Consider the following 12,806-nt stretch of genomic DNA (forward strand, 5'->3'; position numbering starts at 1 on the left):
AAACAGTTTGCAGTCAAACCTAAGTTAATGTGTCTTTGAATGTGAAGTGCATTTTTTGAAATGGAAGTAGTTAGCGAAGGAGCGCAGGACCGGGACCGGAATGCATGGGAGCCTAACACTTCTCTTCTGATGAAAATCACACCTCTCTCTCTCCCTCTCATGTTTGCCTTTGGCAAAAGCGCAGGTGTTTTAACTAACTCTCCCGGTGAAAACAATGGGAGAAGTATAACTATCTGTGGTGGAACTGTGCACGTTTTCTTGTGCACGTTGCTCTTCACGCGGGGCGGAAAGCCAAACAGAGGAGAATTCCCCCACCCATCCGTTAATGGCATTCGTGTGTGAGGAACACGCGCCCAGTAAGGCTTCGCCATCCTGACCGGAGTGGAGCCCCATTCAAGGAGGACTTTTTTCTGAAGTGACATAGCATCGGATCCGACTGGCTCTGAGCTCCTGCGAGGGGACGGTCGCACTCTTAGGGTGGGCTTGAGAGCGCAACTCTCGAACTGAGGCTGCGAAAACAAACTGATGATGTCAGTACAGCCTCTCGCTTCTCTCTTGCTAAGTCTGCTACCACCGACAGTCGGCCGGTTCCAAAATAAATCTGTTCGGGAAAATAGGAGAGCCGCCCCTTCTAATCCCTTGGGGTTATACTAGCAGCTCCTCCTCGGGGTTCCCCGTCGAGGCGAGGCGTTCCCCAGGCTGGTCAGGCTCGAGAAGCAGCTCAAGAGAACTCGACTTCTACTGCCTCAAAGTCCCGGGCAAGCAGAGGAGGAACCGGTGAGCTCCTGGGAGGCCCCGTCGGACGAGCGGCCGTCAGCTTCCTCCTTGTCTAGAAAAGCAACGGCAGCCTGGCGCCGACCGACCTCCAGGCAGCAGATCCACTCCGAGGGACGCCCGGACAGCGGCGGCTCCTCTCTGGAGGGCAACCAGGGCAACAAGATGCCCTTCTGGAAGCGCACGGTGGAACCTCGCCGGCTGCTCCCCTCCGCTGCCGTCGCCCCTCGCTTGGCTGCTCTGCCACTGGCCCAGCTCCACGACGTGTGCGGCCTGGCGACGCTGGCACTGCTTCGGCAGCTGGCCGATCTCTGCGGACACTCAGCGGCGTTGCTCGCGGACCTAGAGGGTCGCTTGCTGGAGCTGGCCCGCCGCGCACACCGGCTTCGAAGCCGCCTCTGCAGAGTCCACGGGCTCATGCGCCCCGGGGCGTCTCGAGAGGCAGGTAAGAAAGAAAAGTTACCGCCCGCTCCGTCGAGGCAGGGCCACCGCGCTCTTTGGGAATAGCACGTGGGCCGCTCATAGAAGGGCGCGCGGATTGTTTCCAAGGCGGAGAAGGCGGGAGGGATTTGCTGTAAGGCAGCTACTTACCCGCCGCCCCCCCCCCCCACTAAAAGAGGAAAGGCGTCACCCAAATGCAATGCAGCTTACGCTAGTGGTGAAGACTGCGGGCAGGTGACCCGCTTGTGCCTGGCCGGTGTGCTCTCTGGGTAGCAGTCACTGTGACGGGCAACTTCAATACTTCTCTCCCTCCCTAAGTTCTCTTATCTTAAAACCAGACTTGAGTCGGACCGTGGGTTCATCCACACTTTCCTTGTGCCCTGCGTAGAAAGCAGGGGTCGGGCAGGGGCTCAGTGTTTCAACCAGAGGACTCCTTGAAATAGAGGACTTGTCCTCTCACAGCCATTTGAATGGAGGACTCTACTCTGTAGAGTAGAGCAGGTGGCCAGTCTGTGCAAGTATCTCTCTGCAGACCCAGAGGGTGGGGGTGGCAAGGAAGGGGTTAACTCTCAAAAGAGTCAGATGTCAGTCTCAATCCTTTCTGAAATCCACCGTTTATGTCCTGGACATCCTGTGATGAAAAAAGAATAGGCCCTTTGCCCATGCTCGGAGGCATTTTTAAAGAAAAGAATTGTCTCTTTCCCCAGTTTTTTCTTCCGATGCAAAGGCTTCCGATGGGCTTTCTGACATGACAGTGGAGGTGGTTTTGCTGACCCTGCTTGCTTGCTGCAACTTCGCAGCCACGCTCCACCTTCATTGTCAAAGGCAGAAGTAGTGCTTCTGTTTACCTGCTTGCAGACAGACTTCTGGTTGTCCATTGTGATACTGGAAAGCTGGACTAGATAGGCATTTGGGCTGGTTCAGCAGAGCTTTTCTTGTATTTTTAAAGATAGGTCACGTAGCTGGAAGAAGATGATACGCACAAAATTTAAAATGGTTCAAAACAAGATGCATCTGCGGGGGGGGGGGGGGATGCTGGTGAAGCAGCGATTCTGACACATTTGGCACGTTGGAAACACATGGCTTTCCCCCAAAGAATAATGAGAACTATAGTTTACCCTTTCATGGAGTTACAAGTTTGCAGAACCCCTGACAAAGTACAGCGCCCAGGACTCTTTGGGGGAAGTTATGTGCCTTCTTAAGGTAAAGGTAAAGGGTCCCCTGACTGTTGGGTCCAGTTGTGACCGACTCTGGGGTTGCGGCGCTCATCTCGCTTTATTGGCCGAGGGAGCCGGCATACACCTTCCGGGTCATTTGGCCAGCATGACTAAGCCACTTCTGGTGAACCAGAGCAGCGAACGGAAACGCCGTTTACCTTCCCGCCGGAGCGGTACCTATTTATCTATTTGCATTTTGATGTGCTTTCGAACTGCTAGGTTGGCAGGAGCAGGGACCGAGCAACGGGAGCTCACCCCATCGCGGGGATTCAAACCACCAACCTTCTGATCGGCAAGTCCTAGGCTCAGTGGTTTAACCCACAGCGCCACCAGCGTCCCTTCTTGGCTGATAGCAGTAGCTGCTAACCCACAAGCATTTCTGTAGAGAGGCAGGATCCAAAGGCCCTCGGCAGCAGGATAATGATGTGTGAATTAGTTTCTAAGTTTCTTAGTTTCTAAGTCAAGGGGAAAGTAATAGCCTACTTTATTTGGTATTTAGGCCTCAATAGCCCACTTTATCTGGTATTTAGGCCTCATCCAGTTCTACTTGCCAAACTTTAAGATGCTGAAAACAAATTGGAACAGGTTCGGAGTAGGCTAGTGAAGATGATCAGGTGTAGAGAATATAAGAACGAAAGAAGAGCCCAGCTGGATCAGGCCTAAGGCACATCTGGTCCATCATCCTGTTCTCACTGTGGTCCAGCGCATGGCTTCAAGAAGCCCACAGGCAGGAAAATATCTCCTGTGGGGAAGGGAGCTGCAGGAACTGGCTGCAACTGCAACTGTTTAGCCCGGAGAAGGGAAAACTTGGAGTGTTTACATACCGGACTTTTACTCTGGCTCCAATGCACTCCTGCTGTTAGCATTTGAATCCACGTACATGTTACACAAGGGATGCGGGTGGCGCTGTGGGTTAAACCACAGAGCCTAGGGCTTGCCGATCAGAAGGTTGGCAGTTCGAATCCCCACGATGGGGTGAGCTCCCATTGCTCAGTCCCAGCTCCTGCCCACCTAGCAGTTCGAAAGCATGTCAAAGTGCAAGTAGATAAACAGGTACTGCTCCGGCAGGAAGGTAAACAGTGTTTCTGTGTGCTGCTCTGGTTTTGCCAGAAGCGGCTTAGTCATGCTGGCCACATGACCCAGAAGCTGTACGCCGGCTCCCTCGGCCAGTAAAGCGAGATGAGCGCCGCAACCCCAGAGTCATTCGCGACTGGACCCAACGGTCAGGGGTACCTTTACCTTTACATGTTACACAGGGCTGGTGTGTCCTGTTTCACCACTTGTGGCAAAATGGGAAGATCTTGCACAATTTCAGGTGACATCTTGCCCCAAACGGACATGCTCTTGCCCCCCAAATCAGCACTGTGATGGCAACAGGCTTCTCCCATGGGTGTTCGGGTGTGGGGGGGGGGGCTTCTGCTGCCTGAAGCAGTAGCTTCACCCTGCCTAATGGCTGGGCCGGCTCTGATGTTCTCATGATATTAATAATAAAATATTAAATTTATAACCCACCCTTCCTCTGAAAGGAGCCCAGGGTAGCCAGTAATATGTAAAGCATTTAAGCTTAAAACAATTCCAGCACAGATGCAGACAGGGAAAGATCTCAGCTTCAAAGGCTCAGATTAAAGCTACCCTGTAGTTTCTGGAGAAATATTTTCTTCTCAAACCAGCATCTTACCTGAAAGGATAGCTTAAGCCATGTTCCCTTCACAGCCATTGCACTTGCGTGGGTGGCAGCATATGCCCAGGTGAAGGCTTTGTGATAGGAGTTCGCTGGGAGGGGGTTGCAAGGGGAGAGGTTATGGGCATCAGGTGATCACCTGCCTTTTCTCTGATACGTACAGCAGGGTGCCAAATAAGATCTAAAATGCAGTAGGGAGAAATGACCTTGCTGCGTTTTAAACCACTAATGTGTTCATAGCCTTGTATTCTTATTCCCCAGAGGACAAAACAACATCTAATGAGCTTAAGCTACGGAAAGGTAGATAGATTCTGGTTGAACGTTAGGAAATATATCAAGAGGAATTTGACAGTGGAACCAATTGCCTAAGGGTGTCTCTTGCTGAAGGTCTCCAGCCAGAAGCTAGAAAGCCGTCTGCTGGGGAAACTCTAGAAACTCTGGAAACCCCTCCAACCGATTGTGTAATTTACAGTTTGTTGTCTATTCCCCTTCCCCTCAATCTGTTGTTGGTTTGTGGTATGTTTTCCACTGGGTTTTCGGACCAGAGGGGTTTGAAAAAGTATCATGGAGCCTGTGTTTCAGATTTCTCAGCAAAGGTGCGTTTTCTTAAAGGGTCCTTTAAAAAGTATGCCTTCTTGGAGAACAGTTCCAGTGGAACTGCCGAGTGTTTTCAACTGTTCTGACAGTGCCCAGGAAGCTCTCCTGCTGTTGCCATTTGCTTCTCCATCTGCTCTGGGCTGCCATTTGCCCCCCCCCCCCCATGTCAAGAGTGAGCCAAAAGCATCTTTTAAGGATGAGCTTTTATTCTGTAGATCAAAAAGCATTTTCTTGTGACGTAGCATTATTCCAGTATTGAACAAACTACGCTAAGTGTACAGTGGTATCTTGGTTCTCAAACTTAATCCGTTTCGGGTGTCCGTTCCAAAAGCAAAGCATTCCAAAACCAAGGTGCACTTTCCCATAGAAAGTAATGCAAAATGGATTAATCCGTTCCAGACTTTTAAAAACAACCCCTCAAACAGCAATTTAACATGAATTTTACTATCTAATGAGACCATTGATCCATAAAATGAAAGCAATAAACAATGTACTGCAGTCACACAGTCAATATATCCAGTTGCTGAACTGGGTTCCACACAGTCACAAAAACAAAACGAAAAGAGCCGCAAAAACAAAAATGCAAAATGAATAGCAAAAACAGACGGACCTCAGCATAACACTCAAATCGGAAGTGTGGCACTCAAATCGGAAGCCTAACACTCAGAATGGAGCAAGTTCGGCTTCTGAAAAAAGTTCGCAAACCGGAACACTTACTTCCGGGTTTACAGTGTTTGGATTCCAAGTTCTTTGAGTACCAAGGTGTTTGAGAACTAAGGTACCACTGTATTTTAAAATGTACTAGAGTGCGCAATTGGATTTCCCATCACTTACACCTTTAATGCTGCTGTTCTTTTGGTCATGATCAATCTTATTGCACCAATGTGTTTTTAATAACAGTTCCATAAAAATATCACACCAGTGTATTGAGGGGTTAAGTCAATGGAGTATTGCTGAATTCATAAGAGTCACACATTGGATTGCTTAGCCGTTTAACTGGGGTTGAAAGCAAACATTGAATAAAGAGTTGAATGGACCTACAAGGTCATGGACTTATTGGTCTATTCCCTGTGGAGTTTTCTTTCTCAGCATTTGTTCCACATCTGCAAATGGGGTAAAAGTGGTCTGCATACTTGTGAACTATGCAGTCTTCTCCGAAAAGCAGGTCCCCCAATTCCCTTTTTTCACCCTTACAGAAACTCTGTGAAGCAGGCTAGGCTGAGAGAGGCTGGCTTAAGATTATCCAGTGAACTTGATGTTTGATGGGAAATTTGAACTCGGGCCTGGTCTGGAACTCTACCACCTTACACTATTTTGGCTCACCGGGAATGAAACTACGCCCAAAGAGGGATCAAAATATTTTTGATCAAAAATTCATAAAACTAAGCAAGTAATTCAAAACAATTTTGTGACATAACCCTGACCCCACATTTATATCACTTTAAAAATCATGGCTTCCTCAAAGAATCCTGGAAACTATATTTCACCCCTCACAGAGTTACAATTAAACACTGCAGCTCTTGAATAATATGAGCTGCTAAATGAAGCACACAAACATTCTATAAGTGTTTCTTGTAGATGTAGTTGCTGGAGGTCATCTTCAGTCCCTGGAAGACAGCCATTTTTTAAAATGGCGGCAGCCAATTTGAATTTCCAACATTCAAAAGCTTCTCTGGATCTTGTCGGAGCTCTTTAAGCTGGGTTGACCAATCCAGCACAGTGGAAGGTGGAGGAATAACCTCATATAAGATTAACCCATTCAGGTCCATCTTTCTTTCCTCCTTTTGGAGAAAATGGGTATAGTGGTACCTCGGGTTAAGTACTTAATTCGTTCCGGAGGTCCATTCTTAACCTGAAACAGATCGTAACCTGAAGCACCACTTTAGCTAATGGGGCCTCCTGCTGCTGCTATGCCGCTGGAGCACAATTTCTGTTCTTATCCTGAAGCAAAGTTCTTAACCCGTGGTAATATTTTTGGGTTAGCAGAGTCTGTAACCTGAAGCGTATGTAACCCGAGGTACCACTGTAATTTTACTCTGCCTCCTTTGGGGTTCTGGGGAACTGATTAACGGGACTGGCATGATTCCCAGGCCTTTGCAGTTCTTTCTATTAAGTACCATAGTAAATATAGTTGGTTATTAACGGTTTGCTGAAGTCAATTATCTCCAAATACGTTGGCCTTGAATTTGCAGGGCCAGTCAGTGCCATCCAGCAGGAAAAGAAACACATTGAGGGTTCACTGTAGCTGCCACTTGGGCTCACCAGCAACTCTGACAATTAGGGTGTTTATCTTCCTTAATTTATAGCTTGTATCTTATAAAGTTTGACATGACCTTTCATTCTGCAGTGCCTGGCAAGTTGCTCAACCCAGCCTGGCCCAGCTTCTTGCAGCCTCGCAATATGGGGGAGTTAGAGCAGTAAAATAACGAGATAAAACAATGTTAAAACAGCAAGACACAGCACTAGAGGAAGCACTAAAAGAAGTTAAAAAGTAAAATGGTAGAGAGGGATAAAAACAAGTCCTGAGGGTTGGTTATAAAGCAAAAACTTGCCTTGAAATAAGCCTTAGAGCTGAAAAACCTCCTTCCTCCATGAAGTGTGGGCAGGGCTGGATTTAGGCAAAGCCCCAGTCTATATGTGAGAAGGAAAACTCGAACCAGAGCTCTGAAACAAGCGTAACAATGGAAGTAACTTCCCAGAGCCCTGGAAGGATACCAACTGGCAACACAGGTAGTAGAGAGGTGGTGACCCGTAACATTGATGGAAACATACTACAGGTCTGGCAAATTTCGAACCAGAAAAAAGACTGAAGCTTGGTATTAATTCCCCAAAAACTTGTATTCGCCAACAACCCAAAACCGAAGGGCTTCCTCCCACGGATAGATTGCATAAAGCATCTCTTGAGCATCTGAAATGATATACCGCCAGGTGTAGTAAAGCCAACTGATATAGCTTCTATAGAGTATTTATAATATGATGGTCACACAATACAAGCAACGATCACCTTCCATGATCAAAATCTGGCCAACCTTATCCACAGAGCAAGACATCTCATAAAGGAAAGGATAGTAATACTAAGATACTTCAAAAATAGGGTACCAAAGACCTCCCTCTTTGATGCCAAGGGCGATAAGCCAATGGCAAATGAGGAACAGAAAAAATCTAAAAAGGAAAACTGACCTCAAAAGGTCCAGCTTGACCATCATAAACAAGAGTCACCAAAATCGAAAAGGAAAGGCACATCCCTATACGACTCTCAATAGCCTATGAGCAAGCGAAAGGACATTTTCTCTACAGAAGAAAATGCTCTAATAAGCCGATTTTGGTCATTGCCGTCCCCAGCCCAAGCCGAAATCTTGGAAAGATTAGAAACACTAAGAAACAGATTGGCTGGGAAGGATGCTCACAATGGGGCCAAGGAGGGTCCACATTTGTGGCCCATCTCCCCAAAATGTCTAGTTGGCAAGAGGATGTCCAGAGGCTCATTCAAATGCATGGATGTGGACCTTCAGTCCCAGCCTCCATTGGTGTACGACATGCAGGGGGCAACCAGGACACGATGCCCTCAAGCTCCTGGCTTGGCTACCTCAGGTTGTCCCCAAATGAGATAGCTACCCCACCACCACCACCAAGAACAGAGGAACTCTACAGCTCTACCAAAGAGATCCCTACTGATGGAGCAAATGGGAGTGTTTTTTAAGACAAAATAGGACTCCTAGACAAGGTGGAAATGACGGAAACAGGTCTCGGAGGGAACGGGGTCTAAAGACCAGGTGTAGGGAATCTTTTGTCCTCCAGATTATTGCTGGACTGTTACAATGTCCATCATTGGCTATGCTTGCTGGAGTTGATGGGACTTGCCGCTCAGCAGCATTTGGAGGGCCAAAGGTTCCCCACATCTTGGCTAATGGTAGGGCCGGCTCTGTTTGATTGAAACCTGGATGTTATAAATTATTTCTGGAAACAAGCAGTGGTGTGCCATGGCTCAGGCTGGGCTGTGCATGTATAAGGCCAAATGCCTGCTCTTGTAATTGGATCCTCCCTTTTGCTTTTCTAGAATATAGGGGTGTAAGAGGTTTGGGTTGATTCATAGGTTTTCAGATTCAGGAAGTTATGAGTGGGAGCAGAAGTGAAATCTACAGCAAGAAGACCATTTAAAATTGGATCCAACATACAGGAAGGAACTGTTTTCACACAGGGCAGAGAGTGGATGAGTTTCCAGCTTTGGACTGCGGCTTTGGGAACAAACTGGAGGAGATTTTTAAATTGTTGGAGTCTGGGAATGAACTACAGGAAATGGGAAAGTGAATCCCTTATTCCCCTGAGCCTGCATACACAGTCCGCTGCAAAACTGTGAAGTCAGTCATGTGGAGATAGGGAGCTGGATTGGAGAGGATCCATCTGTAGAATGGGAACAATGTCAAACAATTTCACAGGGCAGTTAGAGAATAAAACCATACAAAGACTGCAAAGCATGTAGGACATGATCCAGCTTAAGTTCCAGCACTTTTAAGTCCTTTTCACTTTGGTTGGAAAACAAGCTATGTGCTAAAAACTCACCTACATAAATCAATGAGACTAGGCTATGTACACAACCATACATTTAAAGCACATGGTATCACCCAAAGGATCAGGTGGTTTGTTATGGTTTCTGGGAACTGTAGTTCTGTTAGAGGGTAAACTACCATTCCAATAATTATTTGGGGGAAGTCATGTAGTTTAAATGTGCTTTAAATATACGTATTGTGTATACGCAGCCTCCAAAAGTATTTCATTTTGGTTCAGTCAACCCCACTGTTGAAACAGGAGTTTCTGGGGCAGTGGACAATCTGGAAGACCCAAACCATGCCTCCCCCCAGTACATTCTGTATATGCTTAAAGGCACTCTTCTTCCTTTTTGTTTTATATAATCTGAGCCTTGGAACTGCGAAGCAGATTAGGGAATAACCTCTGCTGAGCACTGGCTCAAAATTCTTTCTTTACGTAATTTATATTTCTCTTTCAAGAAGATACCTCCAATCAGCCGACAGCTGAAACAATAAAACTTGGGACACATGAAACAACCTATTCTGTTTAAAATAAAACAACATCAAACGAAACATCCATAAACCAACTTTATAAAAACACCAATCTTCCTTTTTGAAGAAGATGTATTTGTTTGCATGAGAAAAATGAACCAAAATGAGACGGCTGGATCTGTTTGGGAAGGGCATTCCAAATGTGAAGAACTTTTGCTGTGGGCAAAGCCAGGCACAATGTCATAGACCTATAAGACCTATCTCCCATCTTTTAAATTATTTAATTACTCATTGTACAGCAGCTGGTCAGGAATGGATCACTTTGATCAGAGCCAAGGAAGCGGGTGTTTAAACTCCTGGCTGTTATCCTAATCTAATTCACCCCTCTGTAGCTCAGTGTTCAAACACCACACACCTCTGAATGCCGTCCACCAGAGAAGACAGCTGTTTGCGATGAAGTCCTGTTTCTGGGCTTCACATCAGCATCTGGTTGGCCAGCATGGGAAACAAGATGCTGGACTAAACAGGCCTTTGGTCTGAAATTGCAGGACCCTTCTTGTGTTCGTGCTTCTTTTCTTTTAGCTTTGAAAAATATGGATTTATTTATTTTTTGGTACAGTGAAATAAAATGTTTGGTATCGGAATAAAATTAGCAATTCATAATGCATTGTGAGGCCCTCCTGGGGGAGTAGCACTTTTAAAATAAATGTTTTTAATTGGTTTTTCAAGAGGAACATGAGAACATAACCCCTATTAACGTACATTTACCCTCCCACCCTCCCTCAAAGCACAGAATCCTAAGGGAAAACGTTACTGCAAAGCTTCAAATGTGAGTCCACTGTATTTGATGTTCTGTTGAGTATGTGATGAAAGGATGCAATGCCTCTATAAAATCATCCTCTTATCTCTTTCTTGCTAAGGCTTTAACTTCCTTGGTCAGTTGTTCTGAATGTGCTGCAATCCAAACTTTCTGTTGCCATGGTGACATTTGCAAATGCTCAAAAGTTTTGGGCGACAAGTTGTTGAACTGCTACTAAAAGAAACATAGGAGCCAACCGCCAGGGGCTGTGGGGCTTTGGCCCCTGCAATAAAATATCTGAGCCCCTCCCCCCCCCATTGATGGGCATTGCCATTCAAATGGTGTGCGTGCACGGTGTCATGTGATTGAGGAGGAAGGCAGGCTTGGCAAATCCACACCATGTTCAACTCCCACCCACAAAAACCTATGTCCCCTCTGTGGAAGGATGTGTGGATCCAGAATTGGCCTCCACAGTCACTTACGGACTCATTCTTAAAACAATGTTAAAACTCGGCTACGAGCGGTCGCCAAAGAAGAAGAAGAAGACCTAGGAGCCCTGATTCAAGTTGGCACCCCTGAAAAGTAATCAATACTGATGTTTTCATTTTTAAATATTGTTAACAATAATGAAGTAGGGGGTACAGAGGTGTGTATGTGTCTCTTAACAACTCCGAGTACAGCTCCCAGGATTACTTGGGGGAAACCATGACTCTTTTAAGTGGTGTCATATTCCCCTGTATTCAAAGATAGGCACTAGCAGATTAAGTGGACAAGACCAATAGTAGGTTCAAAAAGGCAGTTTCTTCACATGCATGCCGTAGAGAGAATTGAGGGGCTCATCAACCTGGAAAGGTAGCCCATCTAGGAGGAAGACAACTCTGATCCTAAACTTTGTTGGCCTTGCAGGATATTTTCAGAAGAAGAAAAGGCTAAGGAGGAAAGCCTACAGAAATCCAGAGTGGAGACCCTAATGACAGTTGAATAGCACCTTGTGCGCCTCCTTTCCAGCAACTCCTGCAGCCAAGCTGGTGCCAAACATAATTGCTCTGCTTTATTTTGGGCCACATCAGCGAGGCTGAGAAGTGGGTCCATAACTTACACACACACTGCCCAGCCTTGCGTCCCCGAGGTGGTCACTTACAGTGCTGCTAACTAAAGAGGTTTGACTTCACTCCCCTGTTTCTCAAGACAGATGGATGCCGACAAAATACTGCTTTAAATGAATAGTGCAGACAGGACTCAAGCAGGGCTCAGTTTGCACCAGTTGTAGAAAAGCCGTTTTGGCACAGATGCTGATGCCCAACAGATTCTCACCCTCACCCTTGCCCTTGACATTCTACGGAAAGGAGGGTTTCTGTGCTTGAATTGGAAACTAGGTACTCCTGGTCCTAGTCAGGAGGATGCCTTGTCCCTCCTGAAGGCCAGAACAAATACAGTGTTACAGGACGAAGCTCTCCCGCTGCTTAAAAGGCCTTGGTGAAGGCAGGATGCTGCGAGGCGAAAAAAAGGTGCTGACTTTGCTTATTGTGCTGTCTCTTTTATTTTCCTTCCCTTTGTAACTGTTGGAGTCAGAGTGGAACTTTTGGCTCTGCATCCTGGGTGAGTTCTGCATGCCATGAGTGGATGCTTGTTCTGGAGAGATTCGCCTGCTTTCCAACCTGCATAGCAGTGGGAAGGGGGGAGGTTTGTGGTGGGGGTGGGAAAGCAGTTTTAAAAAGCAGCAGCCTGACACTCTTGCTTGCAGGAGGCTGTGCCAAAATGTGGGTGGAGCAAATTTGGGAATCTCCCTAGCTCTGCTGGTCCCAGGATCTGAAGGCCCCCTGGCAGAGAGGTCATAAATGGACCCCTGTATGCAAGGAACGGGACGTGGGTCAAACCACAGAGCCTAGGACTTGCTGATCAGAAGGTTGGCGGTTCGAATCCCCGTGACAGGGTGAGCTCCCGTTGCTCGGTTCCTGCTCCTGCCCACCTAGCAGTTCGGAAGCACGTCAAAGTGCAAGTAGATAAATAGATACCACTCCGGCAGGAAGATAAACGGCGTTTCTGTGCACTGCTCTGGTTTGCCAGAAGCGGCTTAGTCATGCTGGCCACAGGACCCGGAAGCTGTATGGCGGTTACCTCGGCCAATAAAGCGAGATGAGTGCCGCAACTCCACGACTGGACCTAATGGTCAGGGGTCCCTTTACCTATGCAAGGAACAGAGGTGTGCAGCATACACAGAAATGCCGTGGAGATCTTTGTGGTGCCCTGTCTGCATAGGGATCAAGGCTGTAGCTCAG

General features: G+C 47.0%; 1 protein-coding gene across 1 annotated transcript in view; it reads left to right on the forward strand.

Annotated features, from left to right (window-relative positions):
* The first annotated feature begins 694 nt into the window (after positions 1–694).
* Positions 695–12,806, forward strand: part of NHSL2 (NHS like 2) — a 118,987-nt gene continuing 106,875 nt past the window's right edge. Inside the window, exon 1 of the mRNA XM_083484616.1 lies at positions 695–1,219. Coding sequence (XP_083340742.1) covers positions 940–1,219 — 280 coding nt within the window. The 5' untranslated portion in view covers positions 695–939. The remainder of the gene's footprint in view (positions 1,220–12,806) is intronic.

This window comes from Podarcis liolepis, assembly GCF_965112155.1.
Source record: "Podarcis liolepis genome assembly, chromosome: Z".
NCBI lineage: Eukaryota > Metazoa > Chordata > Lepidosauria > Squamata > Lacertidae > Podarcis > Podarcis liolepis.